General features: G+C 45.7%; 1 protein-coding gene across 2 annotated transcripts in view; it reads left to right on the top strand.

Moving 5' to 3' along the window:
• Positions 1 to 25,204, top strand: part of TPCN1 (two pore segment channel 1) — a 280,704-nt gene that overhangs the window by 89,240 nt on the left and 166,260 nt on the right. For both annotated transcript variants that reach the window (XM_078667151.1, XM_078667150.1), the window contains 2 exons: positions 3,749 to 3,867; positions 23,761 to 23,937. In XM_078667151.1, the coding sequence (XP_078523277.1) occupies positions 3,749 to 3,867; positions 23,761 to 23,937 (296 nt within the window). The remainder of the gene's footprint in view (positions 1 to 3,748; positions 3,868 to 23,760; positions 23,938 to 25,204) is intronic.

Here is a 25,204-nt window from a genome sequence, read left to right as displayed (position 1 = left end):
TGTGCTCTGGCATACATGAGGTACATCCAACTGTAAATCTGGTGGGCGGACCTTCAGTTTGGCTGATAGTGTACTCTGTCACCATTGCAACGGAGTACCCTGTCCACTAAACTCTAAATCAGCCCCAAGTTGTTTATGATTTATAGGTAGTCAATCTCTATTTTCAACTTTATTAAGTTGGACATGATTTATAGGTATTCTATAAGTAATTTATGTACCAGAGAGTCACCAGGCAACTCTATCAAAGCGTTCTGTGCCCCATTGGGTTCTGAGCATATATGCTTTTCAAATGCAAGAACAAAATATCCTATATAGGCAGAAAGAGTCCCTGCAGTGTGCCACCAAGGGAGAGTATGATGGCCACCAGAACTTTTGCACTAGGTAAATGGGGGCAAGCTGGTGCAGGTAGGAATCTGCCCCATCAAAAGACATCTAAAGTAATTGCACAGTCAGTCCTAGGCAGAAGTTCCACTTCATGGTGAGAGGCTAAAATCTATTAGAGCTCATTCAATTCAGGGACTCTATGGGCTGACTCTGTTTTTGCAATATACATAACTATTCAAAATGTTCATCCTTCTTTGAATTATGCAGGCTGTCAAAAGGTGATATCCAAAGAAAATCGCATGGAACTTGTATTTTGCTGGGCTTTGATACACCCTCAGACTGTTTTAATATTGCTTTTGTGTGATGAGCGTTCTGTTTTCTATAATGTTGTCCTGTCCATGGGTTGACTTGTGATAGTGTATTATTACATTGGTCGTTGATACTCCAGCCAATGAGACAAAGGTGCCACACAGAAGTGAAAAAATATATAAATCTTGCTATGATGAGTTACTGGTGTCCTGACAGAACACCGTTCAATGTTTTCCGAACGCGGTTAAGCCACACTACTTTCTCGTCTTCAATAAAAAGGACAGAGATAATAGAGGATCAACACATACTATTCAGTCTCGTAATAAATATTGTTAGGAGGCCATGTCTCCGGATATACCTTTCATGGTCAAAGATTTGCAGTGTTGCTTTCACCCAAAGGACCAGGGCCTCCGACTGACTCGTCAAGGCTTGACAAGTTCCCAATCTGAACTGGACTTGGCTGTTTATGATCAATAGCCACTCTCAATCGAGAGATCCCTGGAATCATAAAGCCTATGGAAATGTTTCAATCTTTCAAAAATCCTTATTCTGCTCTCTATTAAATTGAACTGGACCATGTGGCAAGTGTGTGAAGGAAGATGACCTGACTTCTTAGGGCTGAGGCATTGGTAGTAAGAGCACTCTAATGATCCACAGAATGTTGTGGGCAGTGCCACCTTCTCAACTCTATGAAGACAGATGTTGCAGCAGTTCAGTGACCCTGAAAATGTTTGTCTGTTACTTTGATTCTTTCTTGGACAGCTTTGTTGTAGAGATTTGATGGCGCTTGTTCATTTTGACATTCTCCTCTCTGATTCTCCCTTTAGTGGGACTTTGTGCTGGAATTTCTTGAATTAGGACAGTTTCCCTTCTTGCAACATTATTCTTTACTTTACTTTACTCATTCATAGAGCGCAGGCGAAGAATCATCCCCAAGGGTATCTCTCGGCGCTTTGAGAAATGGGTACTTATTGGGCGTGCACGACTAAAACAGCCAGGTCTTTAAAAGTTTCTTAAAGCTGGTTAGTTCACCGCAGGCCCTAATGTTCTGCGGCAAATTGTTAAAGTGGCTGGCGGCCAAATAGGAAAAAGCTCTCCCACCCATCCTTGCCCTGTGTATTCTTTGGATACACAGAAAATTGACATTACTAGATCTTAGTTGTTGGGCTGGTTGATACCCTATGAGTTTATTTCTGAGATAGGCAGGGCCTTTCCCCTGTAGTGATATGAAGACCACACAGAGCATCTTAAAAATGGCTAGTTTCCTGACCGTAAGCCAATGAAGCTGGTTCAACAGGGGGTGGAGGGGGTCCGCGCCGGTTTGTTGAGGGCAAGGCGGGCTGCTGTGTTGTGTACCACCTGTAGTTTTGATAGGAGATCTTCCCTTACTCCCACCAGCAATGAGTTACTATAGTCCAGTCGACTCACCAGGAGTGACTGGATGAGGGGTTTTCTTGCTGAAAGGGATCCAGGGAAAGCTCTTCCTAAGCATCTTCATTGTGCCAAAACGGGTGCCTGACAGTGACTTCACCTGCTCCTCCATTGATAACTCGTTATCTATCCTAATGCCAAGGTTCTTAGCCAAACTCTTAGGAGAGGGGGCTTCCCTCAGCTCAGCAGGCTACCACTCGGGAGACTAGATTGCTTCTGCCTTCCCGAACAGCAGGTTCTCCGTTTTAGAGGAGTTGAGTTGTAAAAAATTCGTCCTCATCCAGCTCGTAATGCTAGACATGCAGTTTTTAATTTTTAATTGAGTTGACATGGTGTCCTCCTCAATGGGGACAATTAGCTGCATGTCATCCTCATACGAGATGGTTTCAGCTCCTTTCTTTCTCTGGGCAGCACACTTGAGCTTCTCCTCTCTCTGCAGTTCACAGAAGGAAAGCTTCTAAAGAATCCAAGCATGTCCACAACAGACAGTGTTGATACAGCAGATGTTTAGCTCCTAGCAATCTGTCCGTTGTGCAGTTTGGCACTTTTCCCCTGAAGATTAATCTGTGTACGACGTACTGGGCCAAGTGGTTCACTTTTGGAGAACAGTCCGAATTATCAGAGTGCAACCTTTAACGGACGTTCTTGCCCATCTCTAATCCGAGGGGTTCATATTCCCCTTATTTTTAACATTTTGTGGCCTTTAAGAGCAAAAAGCCAACACAGTTTCAACTCGTTAAGGATTATATGTGAACTGCTGCTAGACAAAGTTTAGCAGATGGGCACTGTTGCTAGTTGATAGCCAGCAAAAAAAGAAAGTACAAGGAGTGGGATTCACCAGAGTGGGGGTATCCTACACTAAACAAGAGGTCTCCCTCAAACCAAGTTCACACCAGTTTCAGGGGTCCCCGGGATGGAGCATGAACTTTGTCACATCCATATAGTTTCAGTCAAATGTGCAAGGATCCCTAGTGTCTTGTGCAGCAGTTATATGGTGTCCCACACGGAAACCACTATTCACCCTTAACTAATGAAACACTCATACATTTCCCATATATGCTCTGCACATACATATATGCAATGGGCCCTATTTGTAGGAGAGCCAGCAGGCAGACAGTCTCCCCATGGGGACTCTAGTAAGAACACCTGTAGTATCAGATTTAGACAACTTTTGAAGACTTGGCTCTTTAAACAGGCTTACTAGTAATGATGGATTATTGATGCATCAGCTACCTAGCGTCAAGAGACCTTCCAGTGAACTTGCACTTTAGAAATATTCAGTAATATAACACCTTCACCAGCCTCTTCATAGTACAGTAAGACCAGAGTGGCAACCATCCTCACTCTGGGACACCCTCCCAGTCAGCTGAACACAAGGCACCGCCAGTGTACTTTCAGGTTGTCGACTTCAATGGAAGAAAACCCGTAGGGCAGGCCAGAAAAGCATACAGACCAGAGAGGGACAGCTTTCATGGACTTTGCAGAGGGCTTTTGTCCAAAGTGGTCATATGGCAGGCACGTACACATATACAAACCTTTACATATGCAGTTACAGTGCATTCACCTGACATATTGATTAGAAGTCTGAATTAATATTCTCTCTAGCCACAATTGTAATGCGTCGTTTGACCTTTTTCAGACAAAAAATATTTATTTCTCTTCTTTTTCTTTTTGGCTACTGCAGATGGGGGCACTACAGGTTCCCTGGGCACCTCGACCAAGGCTGGGGACCGCTATTCTCACCATGGCTCCTCTGCCCAGAATTGGGAGATGAATTATCAAGAGGCTGCCATTTTCCTGCAGGTGAGTCCGCCACCAACGTCCCTGAAAGTAATAGATGACGATTGGCTTTCACTTTCTAATAAATGGGATGATGTTTGGCTCCTTTTATGCCGAAGTCTGGGGATGCACTGCCATTTGAAATCAAAGGATTAAGGCATTTGACTTTGCTTAGGGATTTTCATGACCAGAAGAATTCTGGGCACTGAAGTGGCCATATATACTCTAATCGATAATGTAAATAAAATGCAATTCATTCAGTGACCCAGCAGTGTTTTGGGGGCTCGGAGATTGGAATAACACTTCCAAAACGCACAGTTCTTTAGATTTCCAAAGTAGAACTTGCTATTGTCTATTATCTTTTTAAGACCCACATCAGCCCTCTTGACGTCCACACCGCCAGTGTGCTTTTAGACTGTGGATTTCACTGGAAGAAAACACGCAGGGCAGGCCAGAGAAGCACTAATGATCCATCTTCTACTTGTTAATGCTCCATGACCCGCAGTCCCATCATCCGCTCATTGGCTAACTTATTCAGTATTATTTCTTTAATGCCCAACTAATCTATTCTCATCGGGTCACATCAGCCCTTAGCTCATTGTTATCACTTATTTTGGGCAAATTAGCACAGTCCTCACAAGTCCCTGGGTGTCTCATTCCACATTAACCCTTGTTTTATCACCAACTCCTTAATATTTCCATAACCTTTCCATCGGTCCCATCCTATTCATGTCATATCTTTCCACTTCACCATTTCATTGATGCCCTATTAGCAACTTTCTGACTGTCCTTATGTATTTTTCTTCAATTACATTTTTATTAATAGATCAACAGCAAATGCAATATGCATCTATCTTCCCCTGCACATCTGGAGGGATGGATAGAACAAAAAGGAGCAGTATAACCAATGCAGTGTTTTCATACATTGTGAATATATGCTGTATGTATTGCCAGTCCAGCATAGCAGATGACAACCTAGTGTCTATTCAGCCATACAAGGCGGCTCAGGTAGCCATGCCAGGCATAGCTCATTCTGCATTTCGAGAGCCCACAGAGCTATCCGATAAAGAAAACCTACCTTAAAAGAGCGTAAGAAGAACAGAGGGGGAGAGGTAGAGTTAGGGGTCGCTCTGGCTGTCTAATGTGGAGCGATCAGTAATGCACCCACATCTTATAGAAGCATTTGGTCAGTGCCTGCTCAGTCTGTATCCACGGGGGCCACCGCCTGGCCGAGCAGCAAGGGAACTTTGCGGCAGTTCCCAAATATTTTTGGGGCGCTCCTGCGTGGGTATTAGTTCCCAGAACTCTGATAGCTGGTTATGGCAAATTGCTGTGTCTCTTAGCCAGTCAGCCACCTGGGGTTGCCGCCTGCGACCCTAGCAAATTGCCACTCTCCTTTTAGCAAGTAGTAGTAGCATAGCTGTTGGCTTCCGATTTTCCGAGGGCACATTGCGCACATAACCAAGCAGGGCAAACAGGGAGGTACGTTTACTTCTGCTCCCCGTTACTTCCTCCGGTGTGTCAAATATGTTCCCCCTGTACAGCATGATCCGGGGCACTCCACACGCCCAATGCAGGAACGAGGCTTCTGACGCGCTACAACGCACATGTGTCATCACTCAAACCTGCTTTGTGCTTCCAGTTCCAAACAAGGGTCCTTTACAGTCTGTGACTGGATTTGAAGTGACTCAATTGCAGTCTATAATTGGGTGACAGCTCCTTAGCCTGTGCACAGCAATATTCCCACACAACTTTGTCAAAGGGGGCTCCTAGGCATTCCTCCCTTTTATGCAGTGCCGGCGGGCGCTTATCAGAGACTCATGCTGCACACCAGAGTCTAGATGAATATTTACTTTGCGAGGTGATGGGTTGGTTAGAAAGCCCTCAAGGACTTTAAATGTCAGTGGTGCTTTTGGGAATGAGTCAAAAGCCTTGCGCAACACAGGTTCTGAGCTGGTAATAGGTCAATCTGTCCATCAGTCCCGTATGGCCATCCCCCAGTGCCTTGTCCAAGGTAATAAACAGATGTATGTCAGTACAACGCAATCTTTTAGATCGCGGTACTTGACATCGCAGATTTTACAACGCAAGTCGTTACAACGACTAGCGTTGGAGGGCGCGGATTTAGGAATTTTATAATTTTATATTCCAACACCAGTCCCCGTAACAGTAGGGAAGGTGTTGGAATATAAAATTACAACATTCCTTATCCCACAGCGCCATCCAGCGCAAGTCGTAGTAACGACTTGCATTGTAATAGCTGCGTGGAAAAGGTTGTGCGGTGTACACACCGCATTGTAAACGACGTCTCCCTAATAAACACGCCGTCAGGAAATGCACTACCTAGTCTGTGAAGCTGTAGCTTCAGCAGTCGTATACAGGTCCCTGCTTAATCCGTGAAAGGAAATGCTGGGTGTCGAGTGAGTGGCATAGAGGGTGCAAACAAAGTGTCTAGTCGTGCCCTGTGTCGTAGCTCCTGCGATGCCCAAACAGTGCAGCCTACCGTATTGATTCCGACCTAGGGCGGTGTTGCTGCCGAAACAGTACCATATGCAGTGGATCCGGGTCCGCCTGGTTGTTCTCTGGGATGGGATGCACCATAAATTGGGTTGGACAAATCCAATGGGACCCGAACTGGGCCTGCGTACAGTTGAAGTACACGTCCATGTCAGGGGCACCTAGTACCCCTTTCTCTAACGGAAGAGTGAGAATCTCCCATGCGATTCACGCTGTCCGCCCGCCCATACAAGGGATATCAGATTTGATCGGAGTCTTTTCTCGAATTCCGTAGTGAGGGGTAGCAGGAGGTTGATAAAAACATATACAAATTTGGGCAGTACTACCATCTGACTGTCATTAGTTAGGTTAGTGGATTCTAGTGTGTGTTACCAATTTAGGAAAATAACGAAGAAATGTTAAGGACCGATAATGCGTAAAAGGATTAAGAGTAACCGCATGAGTATCAAGCAGTAATGTGGAGAAGTGTTTTCAGCATAGAAAGTTGGGGAGTTAGGGATGACAAGGCTCACAGGAGCTGTAGCGAGTGTTGTTTGAATTGTGATATCGTAGAGGCAAATAATTGAAGAATAAATAAGTTATTATTATTACTTGTGTGGAAGAAAAGCAAAGTCTCCACACCTACTTGAAGTCTAAACATAATTATTGAATAGAAAATCTAAAACATTAAGCACTCGGTGAATCAGTACTTGGCCTCTCCAGATAATTAGCAATGCAACACTCACTCCCGCAATTTACTCATGTTTTTACATCTTCAGCTGAAAAGCAGCAATGGAAAAGACACTTCTGACAGAACCTAAAACTCCAGACAGTGGGAGTTTCAGCAGGTGTCTGTCTTTCCCAAGAGAAGGATGAAAAAGACCTTGAAAAGATGCAGTTAGTCTACATGTTTCAGACACTCAGCTAGTCAATTGTGAATCCCTGCTTGCAAGTGCCAATAAGAAAAGGAGGCTGAAAATACACCAGAAACGCAAGTACAGTGAAAGCCTAAGTATAACATGGGCATATAAAATGTAAATGATTAAACCATATCGCAATTTCATTAAAGTAATAAGAATCGGCATAACTCATTGAAAAGGGCAAAGAGTAAAACATGTAAACTATCCCCTAAAGACAATAACAAGAAGTGTAGGGACCAAAGAGGGACCAGACTGGGATAGTACTTTAGGACAAAACTGTTATGGCAAGTATAAAAGACAACAAACTTGTTATTTTTACCTAACTATAGGGATCAATTATATAGTGAGTGAAGGCAATTGTGGGACATGAGGTTAAATATGTAGTTAGAAAGGGTAGTTATTCCAAGTGGTAACACAGAGCATTAAATAGCTCAATGTATGGTGATCCTATATGTTATGAATATTCTGATTCCCTTGATGGACCCTTCATAATAAGGATTTGTCCTTCCTTGTCACAATCGTAACATTATGAGGGTGATCATGTCATACCAATTGGCAATTGTACTACCCAGTAAATGTAACTGTATGTTTTGCTGTTCCTCTTGCCATAGGGGTCATACATATCTGAACTTACAATTAGAAGTCCCATTTTGAAAACTAAAGCAGAACAATAACTGTGGAAGAGACCAATAGCACCGGAGGAATTGAAAGAGAAATCCACCAACAGTCTGGTCGGAGAAACCTGGCAGTTTTACAAAGCTCTCTATTGACACTCCCATGGAGGTTATGCAGTAAACAATGACACATGGCCCATTGGCTAATTGCATACACTAAAGGCGTTGACGTCCTTGAATGCACAGCGATTCAAGTGTTCTTGGAATTAAGGCTCTTGTGCATGAACGCATTTCGGACACAAAATGGGCAAAACCCTTCAATACATCATGCCCAAGTTTGAAAGTATGCTAGGCAGGCCGCTATCGTGTTTCAAATGATCTCCCCACGTGCTTACAAAGATAATTATTGGAAAGTTAGAGGGCCTAATAAAATCCAGAAAATCTACTATGATAACCCCCCAAAAAAGAACCTAAGGAAGTAAAGTCAATAAAGGGAATCAGAAATGGGTATGAGGAGAAAGCAAGTTGAACAGACCTCTGCTTCCTTCTCAAGGTTTCTGATACAACATCTGTAATACAGCATGGAACATTTCCTCAGAACGTCTGAAAGAATTAGTTCGGAGTGAGGGAAGATTGTCAGCAAAAACTAGTATAAAACAGTTATAAGAAATAGAGCAGGCAAGCATACATGTAGGAATTAAAACGATGTCAGTGTTGTGACCTAGTCCTACTCTTTATGACCTAGGTATCCCGAGTCAAATAATCCTTTACCATCCATTCTCACCATCAACCGCATATTCAGGTTTTCTCTGCTTGCTTGAAATTGAACCAATCATGTAATCCATAGCACAGAAAATAAATTAATAATATCCCAAAACCTTAAAAGAAGCCAAGTGATCAATCTAGAAAAACTGTTCTGTAGCATTCAAAAGACTGCCAGTTGTGAGGATATGGTGCTGCACGGGCCTATTCACACAACTGGAAAGATTCAAGCTTAGTCGTCCTGTAAACCATGGCTGAGATTTCAAATAAACTCCTATTGTGCCGATATAGCAACACCAGAGTGGCTTTTTAACACTAAGGTCTTAAAAGAACATGCATGCCATAACAAGCCTCTTCCCATTTGACATATTAAAACCACCACCACTAAATCAATGGCTTCCAAATCCTGCAAGGGACTATATGCATCAAGATAGAAGACCAAATTTCAGCAACAACTCTGTTAACCTAATCATGGAAGACTACTGTCAGTGCAATATCATTTGAAACAGTTTAATAGGAGTTTAATCGTTATGATTTGATTACATTTTTACCATTATATTTTATTATAATCCAATATTGAAACAATGTAAATTATATGATAATGATTTACAATCTCTGTATACCAAGCACATGTAATAATTAACAAAGAGACATGGCTTATCCGAAGGTAATCCAATTGAGAACATCCATGATCAACTGAAATGTAATCAAGTCTGCCGAAGAAGACCGTGGCCATTGACGTACAGATAAGAACCTTTAATATTTCAGTAGGTTAATCTTCAACACCTGTACAGATATGAAAGGTGTTGTTGTTGTCAAAAAGTATAGTGAAAAAAGCATCTCTTTGAAAAGGTGAAACAGATACAAAATATCCCCAGCGAGGTAGGGGAGAACATTTTAAAGAGTAGTGGCTTGCTGATAGTCAACATAACAGATCACATGTTCACCAGTCCAAAAATGTCGTGCTGCGGTGTATCTCTCGCTCACTGTTTTTCACGCACCTTGCTGACTTATAGCATGCCATGGAGAATAATTGCCTCTTTCCGCTGAAATTCTGATAGGGAATTGCTTCATGTAGACTGCAGAATACTCTCACCAACTTTAAGGACTATGAGGATCAGACTTCCTTAAAACGTACTTAAGCAAACCTGCTCCTTTTGTTTAAACTTCTAAGCAGCTTGCAGGTCAAATACACTGTAAAGAAGCATTGTTAGCATCCTCACAAATCAAGAGGATTTATTTTATTAAATATGTATGCATGGAAGTTTTAGAATGTGTACCCATGGCACCAAATCTTTGGCTCCAGAAGAAAGTAAAGTTTCCTCTCCCTATTATACCCAGGATTGGGAAGGAGCAGGGCGGAGGACAGCCTCCTCAGGAGCGTTAGACCGGATGCCTTTAAGACAGTTGAAGGTCCTCTGAGGTATTCTGATATGCACAGCTTGAGATATATATATACTCTCCTCTGAAAGATAACAGACCACTCCAGTCACCATTTGCGTGGTCCAAAGGATATTTATTAATTCATTTGCAGCATGTGAACAACGGGCAAAGGAACAAACCCCAACGCGTTTCGGCAAAGCACTCGCCTTGGTCACGGGTGTTTTTTGCACAAATGCACAACCAATAAATAAAGTTTCATGTGAGAAAGTATAGTCAAAATAAACAAAGGACTCCAACCCCACAGGAGAGTGCATTGGCAGCTACGCGTTGTGAAACCGAATGAGTTAACGGGGTTACCTCGGCCCCTGTGATGCACCGCTGTCTCGGTGTCCCGGCGGGTATGCGGAGGATGTGAACTTGGATATATATATATATATATATATATATATATATATATATATATATATATATATATATATATATATATATATATATATATATATATATATATATATATATATATATATATATATATATATATTTTTTTTTATATTTCTTTTTATTGACACAAGGCATCAAAACAATCTGCAAATAATATTACACGGGGAGACAGTCTCCCATATAGCTCACAATACAACAAAAGGAAATGGTGGGGAAAGGCGGGAAACACGATACATAATCTTAAAATCACGGCGAGGCAGGGATATCAATGGGCGCTTCTGCAGGTGGGACACAAATGTCCCCCCTATAGCGATTCCACAGCCCCCACACAGGTGTCCACTTACGGGGGCGGCCCCTTGCAACATAAACAGTTTTTTCTCTGAACATACACCAGTCCATGTTCTCCATCCATTCTTCAACCGTCGGCGCACTTTCTGCCCCCACCTCTGTGCTATATTCCGCTTCGCTATCATATTACCCAAAGTTACCCACTTGGTCTGCGCCACATTCAGATCCGTAGGTTCCCAAATATTCAGGAGGCATCTCCGTGCTTCTGGCAACACGGCTACTCCCAGAACCTCTCGCATGACTTCATGTATCCCACTCCAATACGCGGACACAGAACGACACTCCCAAATAATGTGAAGGAAAGTGCCCACAGAGCCGCAGTTTTGTCTACACAGGTCAGTGTCCGATAGTCCCATCCAAACCAGACGGGGCCATGTGACATAAACCCTATGCAATATTTTCAGTTGGACCAGGCGCAGGCACTCTGGGATTGCGACCACCTTCGGTGAGGAGACCGCAGTTTGCCAGTCCTCATCATCCAATTCAATACCATTGTTTGACCATTTGTCCCATAGCTCAATCAGTAGATCTGCCCTATGATTAATCAGTTTTTTATAAATCAGGGAAATGGTCTTCTCAGGCAGGTGACCATCCAGAATTCTGTCCTCAAGAGGAGACCCCTCGGGGAGGTCCGCCTGCGCCCGCAGTACCGCCATCAACGCATGCTTAACCTGCGCATAACGAAAGAACTCCGTTTTCCCTAAACTATATTCCGTTTGCAATTCCTCAAACGTCTTAATCCTCCCCTTAACCAATATCGCACCAATAGTAGATAGAGTCCAAAAGCAGGGTAGCCTGCGTCAAGCGGTCCCTCCATCCCAAAGAGCTGGTAGCATCACGCCAAATCCGTACTGCATGCCTAGTTGGTCCTGTCAAACCACGCCCAGCCGACCTAGCGTACAGTGCATGGCTATAGGAGCCCCCAGGGAGAAGCCATCTATCCATTGCATATCCGGGATCAGTAGGGGAACCATAAGTACAAAGGTTAATGGTGGCTAGCTGTGAGGCCCAATAGTATCTCCTGATATCAGGGAGTGCAATTCCGCCGTTATACCATGGAAGCGTCAGTTTAGCTAACGCTATCTGGGTTCTACCATCCCACATCAAACTACGTTGTAATCCCTCAACCACTCGAAAGTAACTTGCTGGCACAACGTCTAACGTATTTTGTAGGGCATTAAGAAATCGGGGCAAAGACCTAATTTCAAAGAGAGTTGCCCGCCCAAGCAGGGAAAGAGGAAGTCTTTTCCAACCGGCCACATCGCTACACAGGCGGACCAAGGGTGGGAGCGGATTCCTAGCGTATCGGATCGCGGGGTCCAAGGAAATAAATATCCCCAAATACTTAAACCCATCCGTAGCTATTTGGATCGGGCAGTTGCGCGGGAGAAGCGGGGCGTCCCCACTAAGAACGAATAATAGCGATTTACTCCAATTTATAGAGAGCCCCGAGTTCCTTCCGATGGAGGACAACACGTCTCAAACCGCATCAAGGGATCTCCCAGGGGAGGCCAAATAAAGCAATATACCATCTACATACAACAAGATCCTATCCACCACCACCGGAGACCCCGAACCGAGGGTTCCCAGCGGATCCAGGCGGCCAACGGTTCCATAGCCAGTGAGAATAGAAGGGGAGAAAGGGGGCAACCCTGCCGGGTGCCCCGTCCAAAACCAAATGACAACGAGACCCGGTTATTCACGATTACTTGGGCGAGGGGTTCAGTATATAACAATTGGACCCAGCGGATGAATTCAGAGCCAATGCCAAATTTAGCAAGGACAGCCCACAGGTAAGGCCACTCTATCGTATCAAAGGTCATTGTTGCATCGAGCGATGCTATTACCGTGGGTTCCATCAGGGTGTGAGCCCTGGCGAGCACCCCGTGCAACCGACGCAGATTGAGGGCCGTATTCCTATGGGGGATAAAACCCGATTGATCGGGGTGTATCAATCCACTGATTACCTTAATCAATCTAATAGATAGGATCTTAGCAAGGATCTTGGGTTCCGCATTTAATAACGAAATAGGCCTATAGAAAGCACAACAGGATTTTGGTTTACCCTCCTTATGAATTACCAAAATAGAAGCTACCTTATGATCATAAGGCAGCAACCCCCCCTCCCGGGCCTCAATTAACATGCGCCGCAGGTAGGGAGCGACCCTATCGGGTCGAAGTTTGTAAAGCTCGATTGGGATCCCATTCGGTCCCGCCTTACCGGAGTTTAGTGAGCGTATCGCCTGAGCTACCTCATCCACCGTGAGGTCACTATCTATAAAGTCCCAGTCCTCCCTAGACAGACATGGGAGCTGCAAATCAACATCAACCAGGAGTCCTCCTCCGGGAAGTCCGAGCCCGTGCAAAAATACTGAGCAAAGCTATCCATTATAGCCTAGGGATCAGTGAGATGGCGCCCATCCTCTGTCACAAGCTCTGGGACAACCCGTTCCGCCCTATCCTTCTTGTCCAGCCAAGCAATAAGCTTCCCAGCTTTATCACCGATGTCATACAGCCGACCCTGCTGCTCTCTACTCAGAGCTTTAGCGCTGTTCGTAGCCAGCGTCCTGTATTCCTGCTGTTTGAGACTAAGGACATGCTGCTTAGCACGAGTCACCTCCCGTTCCAGCTCCTCCTCCAGGCCCACAATCTCAGCCTCCACCTCAACAATTTCCTTATTTCGGTCTTTCTTAGCCCCTGCTATCAGCGAGAGAGCCTGACCCTGAAGCACAGTTTTGAAAGCCTCCCAAAGCGTAACCGATGAGGGCACTGACCCCTGGTTTTCAAGGAAATAGTGATCTAATGCCTTAATCATGTCTCCTCTAATTTTGGGATTACGTAAATGCCAAGGATTTATGGGGGCCACTTTACCCTCAGAGCGAAAGGCCACACCAAAACGGAACTAAAGCGGGGAGTGATCGAATATCCCCCTAGCGAGGTGCGTAGCTTCCAACACGTAAGGCGCGTAAACAGCCGGGACAAGACAGTAATCCAACCTTGATATGCTACCATGAGCACCAGAATGAAAGGTGTACTGCTTCTGATCTGGATGGAGCAGTCTCCAGCCATCGACCAGCCCCATGGTTTCGAGGAAGTCGCGTCCCACATCCCTCGGGGGATACCTATCAAGAGCTCCAGAGACAACCGCGTTAAAATCACCCCCCAAAACTAACAGTCCACTCGGGAGATCGAGCAGAGCCGTTCCCAAATCGACAAAAGTTAAAGCTTGCATGCCAGGAGGCACATACACAGACAACAGTGACAAAACCTGCCCCTCCCATCGACCCGTCACACCCACATATCTGCCCCTATCATCCTCAAAAACAAAGTCAGTCACCAATGGGAGCGCTTTACGAGTCAGGATACCTACTCCCCTAGAGCCAGTAGTAAAACCGGCATGCGCCACCAACCTGTAACCCATTCTATGCATCGCTTTACATGTATTACCGACCAAGTGAGTTTCCTGCAGCAAAACCACATTAGGAGCATACCGTTTAAGATATTGAAGAACCACACTACGCTTAATTTTATCACCCAACCCATTGACATTCCAACTCAATACCTTTAGTTCCATATCCCCCATCATCAAAAACACAGATGGAGTGATCACCCCCAACCACTGAGCACTTTCCAATTCAATGCCTTGAAAAAACACAACAAACAATACAAAGAAATCCCTAAATTACCCCCCCCCCCAATCAAACCCCATGCACCACCCCCACCCTGCACCCCTGCTCACGCTGTTCCTCCGCCCCCAACTCGCAGTGTGCCTGTCACCCCATAATCTAACTACTGGACTATCGAAAAGTAACTCTGAGGAGGAGCACGACCCCCGATTCCCCGCCCAAACCCCAACAACACCATCAGACCTATCTGGGCAATTTCAACAGTCGACTGGATTCTACACCTGCCCCAATACGATCCCACCCCCAACCCGGGCCGACCCCACCTGCTTCAATAATAGTTCTTATTCTTGGTCTTGAGCGCCTTCGTCTTCATCACCGCTCCGTCGCCGCAGCTCGTCCCGAGGGAAGACCGTTTCCAACCAGTCCGTGGCAACCACAGGATTGTCAAAGAAGAACGCCTTACCCATGTGCTCGACTCTTAACTTGGCAGGATACATCATGGCATACTTCAACCCTTTGTCTCGAAGTCTCCGTTTGACCCCCATGAAAATCTGCCTTTGCCTTTGTACCACCTGCGTAAAGTCCGGGTAAAAGCTGAGGGCAGAGTTTTCATACTTCAGAGGACCCCCAGTCCTGGAGGCCTGCAGGATAGCGTCTCTGTCCCTGAAGTTAAGCAACCTCGCAATCATCAGCCGGGGTGGCGCCCCAGGGCGCAGCCTCCCTCTCGGTACTCTGTGCGCTCTTTACACCGTAAAAAAATTCCCAAGGCCTCGGGGTTTCAAATGATTAAGAATGATGTCCTCAACAAAAAGAACCGCGGCCTGTCCCTCAGCCTTTTCAGGCACACCAATAATACGTACATTGTTTCATCGGGCCCTCCCTTCATATTCGTCCAACTTGCGGCCGGCGACGTCACTGGCGGTTTTGAGGTCATGAACTTCTTATTGCAGCAAGGCCACATCATCAGCGAGACTAGACGTTTTAATGTCCAGAGACTTCACCTTTTCACTGGTCTTGGTAAGGTCCGCATGGACATCAGTCGTGACCGCGTCCAGTTTATGATCTAAGGATTCCATCTTCTTACCAAGTGAGGATTGCACCCCATCGATCGCAGCCATCACGTCCTGCAGCGTGGGCTCCATTGCAGCGGCCGACGCCTCCGCACTCCCATCGTGTGACTTCCCGGGCCCAGTCGGCGACCCCCTAGGCTGCGTGTAACGGTCAAGCTTGTTGGCTTGGGTATACCTGGCTCCCCTGGCCGCCTTAGATTGCTGCCTTTCCGCCTCGGGTCGCGTCGCCATGATGCTGACCGTTGAAAGTGGTCCAAACCGCCGGAGTGTTACCACTGCAGAGCACTAGACCCAGGAAAGAGCCCCACGGGCCCCACCGTATTCACAACTGTTCGGGCCCACACTGCAAGTCATCTGCCGTCCGAACCCACGTCCCAGGACGACAGCGATCCCACTAGGCCCCACCAAGCTCACAACACTCCAGAAGCAGTGTACCTGGTTCTGAGCTTGGTCTGATGCGTGGCAGTCCTAAGTTCGACCAGGCCTCCGCCGGGTCCAGCCCGACTTACGCGGGAGCCGGTACCGACCAGACAGGCAACAGGAGAGGGGCCCAAGAAAGTGCGTGACGCCACCGGCAGCCGTCCAAGTGTGCCAGGCGCCCAACCCCCCCACACCACCGGTGCTCACCGCCGTGGCCAGTGCAAGACAAGTGAGCACCCGGTCCAGCAACAGCATCAAGCAAAGTCCATCAAAGAGGGGGGGGCGCCCAAACAGCGCGTCCAGCTGGTGCACGCGGGGCCGCAGCAGCTCCAAAACTCACAGGGGCACCAAAGGTCGGCACAGGCCCAGCCAAGCAGCAGCTGGGAACAACCCAGGAGAGGCGCCGACGCGCCAAAGCCTACAATATCAAAGGCCTCAGAGGGGGGTCCAGTCATCTATGCCAGCAGTCCGGGTGATGGTCCTGACAGGGGGCAGCTCCCATCCAATTTGGGTCCCTTCGCTCGCCCTCCACCGTCCCTGCGCCGACCCCTGTAAGTGGGGGGGGCCACAAGGAGGCAACAATCCCTGGGGGCACAGTGAGCGCGGCTGCGTATTTCACGGGGCCGAGCCAGGAACCTCCCGTACCGGCCCCGATGTTGATCCACTGCCGCCTGGGCTCAGCAGCTACCTGAGACCCCGGTTTCTGAACTCATAGGCCGCATTCTTCAGAGGCCCCGCGATTCAGAACACAGCGTCGGTTCAGGACACAAAGTTGAGCGCCCGGCACCGGATGTCAGCCGTCATCGAATCCCACAGCCTGGGATAAGGATTTATAACAGGATAGTCTACGGGGCGGCGGGGGTCTCGGGAGCCCCAGACTCACGTGGCCATCTTGGACATGATCGTAGCTCCTCTGGTCTTGTTATATTTGGTTCTCAAGTAATTGTCTCTTTATATTGTTACAAGTCCTACCAACATCCTTTAATTGAACAAGATTATCCCCTAAGAGGCCATAGTTTTCAGATTAAAGCTTTTTAGGTCTCGGCTAGCCGCGCGAAGCGCGTCTCCGCCGAGAACCTTTTGTCGGCATGTGTGCTTCCCAGGAGACAATCCTGGCCGCGTGCATCGCCTTGGAGGCCATTTCAAACTGGCACGCGAACGAGCGCTGTGGTCAGGCGCTGTCTCCTGGGAAGCACACACGCATGCGCATACACACACACAAGCGCCCACGCACGCACATACATACAGAGACACCCACCCCCCCGCTCACATACACACACACACGCGCGCACACACACACACACGAGTGCACCCCCTCTCTCCCCCGCCGTCGCACACACATGCACACACACACACACACACACACACACACACACACACACACACACACACACCGAGGGAACCGAGCCCCCCCCCCCCCCCCAGCCCTTTGCAACTTACCAGGTGAATTCTGAGGGACTCCGCTCTCCTTCTGGCGCCGCGAGACGCTTTCACTCCGCCTTCTCTTCCGGTCCGGACGCAGCCCCGCCCCCGTCACAGGCGACTTTGCCTGACTTCCGGTGAGGCTGCTGGGCTCGTGAGTAACAGTGACTTCCTTGTTTTTCAAGTTGGCGGACGCTTGTTGTACTTTCCGCTTTGCATAAGATGCCCCCTCCTTTCAATCTTACATTCGATCCTTCCTTGTTCCCGCGCTTTTGTTTCTAGTTTGCATCGCCCTCTTTCGCGACCCCTCCCTGCTTCTCTAGTTCTTGCATCCCGCTCCAGCGTGTCTCGTATTTTTTTTCTTTCACCTATCGCCACAATACATATGACTGCCCGGTCTCCAAAGTGACACCTTGTCACCAGGGATGCCGTGTCGAGCCCAGAGTTTTCCATTTCACAATCGATATTTTCAGGTATTTAGTGACCGTGTAACTGGTTACGCTGACGTGACCCAGGGATACAAGTCACATCATTTAATAGATTTATGTACGAATAAAAGGAGGGCACGCAGCCATACGCTTGGAAGTTAAGTAGTAAATAATGAATGCACAGGACTGAAAATGTTTTCCCTACGGCGTGCAGTAGTCTTGCAGCATTTCATTAACCCCATATTTCAGTCACACGCCCCTCCCTTCCTCTCTGCCCCTCTCTCTCTTCATATGGCCTCTTTTGACCGTTGCCGCCTTCCTCCTTACATTCGGTCCCAACACTTCCACCACTCCGCCCCCACCTTTTATCTCCTCAGGTTCACCATCCCCACTATCGCTTAAAAGACTTATTTTTTTCGAGCCTTGTTCTTCCCGCTGTTGTAAGAGTGACCCTCACCGGCGTGTCTGTCATCTATCAACACGTCGACCCACCCCCGCCTTTCACACACCTGAACGAAAGGGCACACACGGTTATTTAGAGAAAGATAAGAAAGGCATTTTAAGTGGTTCAATCGGAAATCCAGGTGTCCTTGGGCGCAGTCCTACTGATCGGAAGGGGGTCTGGCATTCCAGAATGAATGAGGGATGGGGGTCGAATCCCAAGGCACGCATCCAGTAAACACTAGGAATTTCCCCTGGCCACATCTGTTAAGTTATTTAAAACACTGATTTACAACGTTTTTTATGAAACCATGATGGGAAAATTTCACATTATTTTCTCGGGCAGTTGTTTTGACAGTTAAATATACCTTTACACGGTTATTAATTGTGTTCTGTTTTATTTAGCAGTCTTTTTACACCTGTAGAAGAGTTTGGAGAAGTTAATAAGTGAAATAACTTATCATTGTTTATATTTCGCCATTGCTAATTACATTATTGGCCTTGGCCAACTTCCCGGAATAGTTGTCTCCACCGGGAATTTCCGAGGAGCATGCGAGTGTCTGCACCATTGAACGGGGTGTCACTGGCATCCTACTAACCCATTGGTGTTACATTTTTTTGTAATGAGGCCTTCTTGAGTAAAGAAATGTATGCTAACCTCCCAAATGACTGGCCTGAAACAGATACTGTGTGAAATGTCATATAGCCTCGTTTCAGATTTCGCCTAGGGCAGAACATGAGCTGTCTGTTGCGAGACCTTTTGTTACCTTACAGGGGGCTTAGATGTCGCCCATTCCTTACTATTGGTTGGTTTCATTGACACTCATTTGCTTCCTTCTAATTTGTCCGCATCTGTAGTCTTCCGTCCTCTTTGTGTTTGACCCTCCCTTGCAGCATTGATGCATTACTTGTGTTCTTCCGCTACTTGCTTTTTCAGGCAATACTTTTTAGGTCTCGGCTATAACGCAATGAAAAGCGCGTTCTCGCCAGAGAACTATTGTCGACGTCTCAGCAGTCTGAGAACACCGAAGTGAGACAAGACCTGGCCGCGCGCAGCGTTTCCCCATAGGATAACGTTGTGCGCGCGGCCAGGTCTTGTCTCTACAGCATTGCATGCAGAGCGGATCGCGTCGCGCGCCACTCTGGAATGCAGGGGCAGTCTGCAGAGAGGCGCGCGGCGCTGATATTCAGCCATGCTTTTTTTTCCGTGCCGTCTCTGAGCGTGGAATGCGGCTGGATTCAACGCCAGTGCTCTTAATCGTCCATGTTAAAAACGCGGGGAAGCAACTCAGTTGAAAGCATGCAGTTTACAAGAGTTATATGCTACAGGAAGAACTAAAAAACACCCTGAAAATACTTAACACACTTTGATAATGCAAGATTAAGCAAAACGTGCACTATAAACAAGAAGTAAATTGGTGGCATGGATTATTTTAATGCGTTGTACTTAAAGCCTTGTCTCTGTGAGCAATCTTGTGCGCCACAAAGCAAAACATGCTCTGACTAAAAGATACAAATTAACAGATTTAAACTGTACCATATATCGAAGTTTATTTCTAAAATGCAGCATGCATGATACAGAGAATGTCGATCGCCATCAGCCTCAGAGCAAGAAGCCCATTTCCTAAATGTTACAACAACTAGATCACAGTACCACGCAAGGAGCAGTGATGTAAGTGACAGGAGTGAATCTCATATTTCAGATCTGAAACGGCTGGACTTATAAAGTGAATTTAATCCTAGCATCAGGATCTCGTAAACACAGATCCTTTGGTTAATTTGCTTAGAGCGGTGGGATTAGAAAATTATTTGTGTCAGAATGGTGAAGAGCCGGCACCCTACAGGCTTGCACCTGCAGTATCTGGCCGGTCTGTCCACTTGTTTCTTTTGCTGTTATCTTTCCCTTTTTTTGCTTCCTGGACAACAATAAGATGAAAAGTTCTTACTTTAAAAAACCTTTAAAAGTTCATGTCATTTCTTTATGGTGATGTGCTTTGAACGGAGGGACACGGGTCGTATATTTAAAAACGATTGCACCAAAAACTACCAGACCAGTGTACACACAGACACCACCACTGCCATACACACACGGATACCACCACTGCCATACACACACGGATACCACCACTGCCATGCACACACGGACACCACCACTGCCATGCACACACGGACACCACCACTGCCATGCACACACGGACACCACCACTGCCATGCACACACGGACACCACCACTGCCATGCACACACGGACACCACCACTGCCATGCACACACGGACACCACCACTGCCATGCACACACGGACACCACCACTGCCATGCACACACGGACACCACCACTGCCATGCACACACAGACACCACCACTGCCATGCACACACGGATACCACCACTGCCATGCACACACGGATACCACCACTGCCATGCACACACGGACACCACCACTGCCATACACACACGGATACCACCACTGCCATGCACACGCAGACACCACCACTGCCATGCACACACGGACACCACCACTGCCATGCACACACAGACACCACCACTGCCGTACACACACGGATACCACCACTGCCATGCACACGCAGACACCACCACTGCCATACACACACGGACACCACCACTGCCATGCACACACAGACACCACCACTCCCATGCACACACGGACACCACCACTCCCATGCACACACTGACACCACCACTGCCATACACACACAGACACCACCACTGCCATGCACACACAGACACCACCACTGCCATACACACACGGATACCACCACTGCCATGCACACACGGACACCACCACTGCCATACACACACGGACACCACCACTACCATGCACACACGGACACCACCACTGCCGTGCACACACGGACCCCACCACTGCCGTGCACACACGGACCCCACCACTGCCGTGCACACACGGACCCCACCACTGCCGTGCACACACGGACCCCACCACTGCCGTGCACACACGGACACCACCACTGCCATGCACACACGGACACCACCACTGCCATGCACACACGGACACCACCACTGCCATGCACACACGGACACCACCACTGCCATGCACACACGGACACCACCACTGCCATGCACACACGGACACCACCACTCCCATGCACACACGGACACCACCCGTGCTTAATTTGTAAAAAAAAAAGTGCCAGGGCTTTCATTTGTAAAAAATTAAGTGAAAGGGCACTCGTCAGGAGGCTACTGTAGTTTGCCATACACATTACGCGACTTTGAGCTATTGGCATTGTAAATGACAATGACTTTTATTTATGTTTTGGTTTTTAAAACATAAATAAAAGACCTTGTCATTTACAATGTCAAGACCTTAAACTCGCGTTCATTTACAATGCTAATAGCTCTAACTTTTGCAATGCCGAGACCGTTGCATTGTAAATGCTTGTTCTATTCTTGTATTTCTGCGGTTAGTGAAGAATAAGCTATTAATTTTGCATGGAAATGCACCCAAGAACATCACCAAATTCTCTCTCTTCTGAATTAAAATGTGTTCTCCAGTATGCCCATACCTGTCTTGATCAGATTTGAACATTGCCACTGTTCAGGTTTACTTGTGAAAATGTTTTTTGGATCTCGGTTAATATGAAACGCTTGAGGCAATTATTTTTTACTAAAGTTCAATCTTTAAAGTTTGTCTTTACTTCTTGTGATTTCAATGGAGTCTCCTCTTCAGACACGTAATGAATCCTTTCAATTTGTTTTACTTTTCAGCTATTTTTCTGTTAGTATTACTACCTTTAGAGTACTCCATGAGATGTATATCTTCTTTGGTGATTTCACTCACTCCAGTTTACACCACATTGTCGTCATTATTGTTTTGCTACCGGTTATCAGTGCAGTTGGTATGTCCTAGCAGCAAACACTACCTACCAAAGTTTATCTTGATGTTCCACTTTAAGCCAGTCTACCTTTGTAGTCTAAAAAATCTCCCCAATGTGGAGAAAATGCTGATTGAACCTAGTATTATATCCCTCTGCTATTTGTGGCACGTTCTGAACAGCAGGGGTGCTTTAAACAAGTAGTCCCACAAGGGCCATAGAAACATCACTTATTGTTAAGAGCTTTTCTCTCTTTTTGTCATTCTGCCCTGCATTTCTCATAGAGAGATGCAAGCCTACAGCTTTTTCTTTTTTGCACTATTGTGTAGATTATGATGATTCTAGCTGTCAACATGGGTTTTACACTTTGTATTGCCTTTCTCGTTACAACCATCCCTTATGAACGCTAACACTGAACCAATACAAACTACTTAAACACTTAAGAAAATAATTTAATATCACTGAAGAAGGGTCTGTAATGGTAAATCTCTTAAGTTCCGTTCTTTAAACCAAATGTGCCATTTACTTAGTTTAGTCTGTTTTGGTCACTGAGAAGTCAGAAGTGAGGTAAGCGCACACTTGGTGAGTGTGTGCTGAAAAGGAGGACGAGTGGGGCATAGCATCAGCCATATACTACATGTTTATAGCCATAGCAACAATGTCAGGGAGATATCTGAAATTATAGTAATTTACGAAGAAGTGAACTTGAAATATCAACATTGCAGGTAACAGAAATGTCTTAAGGATTGCAAGCGTAAGTCAAGAAATCTGTTTTGATACAGAACAATGGGTTTACGTTAATATATTTGAGATCTTTGAAATGCTCTTCTTACATCTTTGTTTGCACCTAGATGGTTTATCTATTGAGTCTGATTTCGAGTTGGGTGGTCATGGTAAATTCTTTAATTTCAGTAGAAAGCGCTAAATTGTACAGAGAATCTACCAGTTGGATTTCTCCTAACATAAGAATAGTATGGTGGATAGTGGTGGCCAAGAGGGATGTGGCCCGGAAATGGGGGGCACCAGACACGCTGCTGAGAGAGTTGCGTACAAGGCGAGGGGGTGCCCCAAGAAATTTGGCAGGGTGTGGGGGGTAAGTGGAGGCACTACCATGGGCTGGATGGAGGGCTGGATGGAGGGCTGTGAGCCGCGTGGGCTCCTACTTCTCAAAGAACAGAAATGGATGGAGGGACTAAGGCTGCTCTGTAGATGGCTCTGGGTGAGAGACTTAACTGAATTATTGGACAATGCGGACTGTGTTTTTTTATCAAAAGGAAGGAAAAGGGGATAAGGGGGCGGGGGGATGGGTGTGATGTTCGACAATGAAATGCTTAATGTTTGTTTTCCTGATGCAAAATGCCAATAAAAATGTTTATAAAAAAAAAATAGTATGGTGGAGAATATTCCTTCAGTGCATTTCCTCAGAATTTATCATTTCACTAATAAATCTTCAGTTTTCATCAACACTGAACTCTAAATTGATCTCCCTTTTCAATTGATTTATGGTGAGACATAGCACAGATTTCGTTTAATTCTTTTGCTTTATTGCTGACTTAAAGGACTGAAAACATGTCCACGAAGAAAATATCATGGGGGTTGACTAGGAGCACGTATGTATGCAGGATGCCTGTGGTGTTTTGCGTCTCCGATTTTCTACTTGTGCTCCTTAAATAATGTGTGGACATTTTTTGTAGGAAGGCGAGAATAATGACAAGTTCTTCACGCACCCAAAGGATGGCCAGGCGCTGACTGCTTACCTCTTTTCACACAACCACCTCTTCTACCTAATGGAACTTAGCACTGGCTTGACACTCATACTGCTTTCACTCTGCGAAGCTCCAGCTGTGCCTCCACTGCGGCTCGACATCTATGTATGTATTTTCTACAAGGTTCATATTTACCGAGCACTAAATGACCCTTGACATGGAGTAGCGTACCAACTTGGCTAGAGCAGAGCTGAGTCAGTGTGCTGAGAGTTTAGTCATGTTGCTGAATATTGCATTAACTTGTGCTTTTGTACCAGGGAGGCACATCAAAATATTTTTGCCTCAGAGAGCTCATCAATGTTCAATGATTGTTGGACTCCTTAATTCTTAGTCATGTCGAGACTTTCTCCTAATGTCACTGAGCACATAAGTTAAGACTTTCTTACAGGGCAGCCCATAATATTGTAACAATGAGAGTGTAACTTGAAAGTAATACTAAGAAATACCAAATGTGTTCTGTGTGTGTGTCCTGTGATTCTGTAGTACTAAGGAGTATGATTTACTGCCGACAGTTCATCCTTCTGATAGTAGGCAAAAATGTGCTTACCTTTGTGATTATGCCAGCATTTGAGTTTGTAGTACCAGAAGTACTTCGCTTGATGTCTCTAAGTGTAGTAATACAGACATAATAATTGTGAGCAGTCAGCTTGGTGTTACTGACTGGGAAATTCACATTGCTGCAGTACTGCAGAAAGCTTGGTTTATTGTTGGATGTTGAGTTAATGAGAGCATTGTAATGGATATTGTTCAGCTTGGTGTCATTGTTTAGTCAATACTCTGTGCTGTAAAGTGTATTGTCTGCAATTGTGGAAATCAGTGGCATAAAGCCTAATGAAAGCAAATATGATCTACCCTACACTCTTAGAGGCGTATTCACAAAGGTAAATTTCCATTTGAGTTAATCTAACAATGTAGATTTACTATTACACTTTGTAGTTAATTTATTACTTTTGGCTATTTATCGGTGTATATGTCCTATAAATTGTAGACTTGCATACCTCCACCTCCTAAAACAGGGAGTGGAGACACATTTTTTTGAATGTAAAGTTACTATTCGTAACTGTTCACACAAAGGCGGACAGTTCCCTAAGGTAAAGTATAGAGATTTTTACACAGTGTATTAAACTTAATAAAAAATAGTAAAATCATTTTTAGGATAAATATTAATGTAATTATTCTATATTAAAAATGTATAACAAAATATAAAGTGCCGTAGCACTGTTAACATGAATAAAATAGTTTGAATTTAATATATGTGAATGAATTACCTATTTTAAAGTTTTTTTTAAACATTTCTACGTACAATGTTAGTATATCCTGTATTAAATTAATGTTATGTATAATTATTCTAAATGAGTTTAATTAAAGCTAT

Source organism: Lissotriton helveticus, chromosome 11, assembly GCF_964261635.1.
Source record: "Lissotriton helveticus chromosome 11, aLisHel1.1, whole genome shotgun sequence".
NCBI classification, from domain to species: domain Eukaryota; kingdom Metazoa; phylum Chordata; class Amphibia; order Caudata; family Salamandridae; genus Lissotriton; species Lissotriton helveticus.
This window is presented reverse-complemented; position numbering and strand designations above follow the sequence as displayed.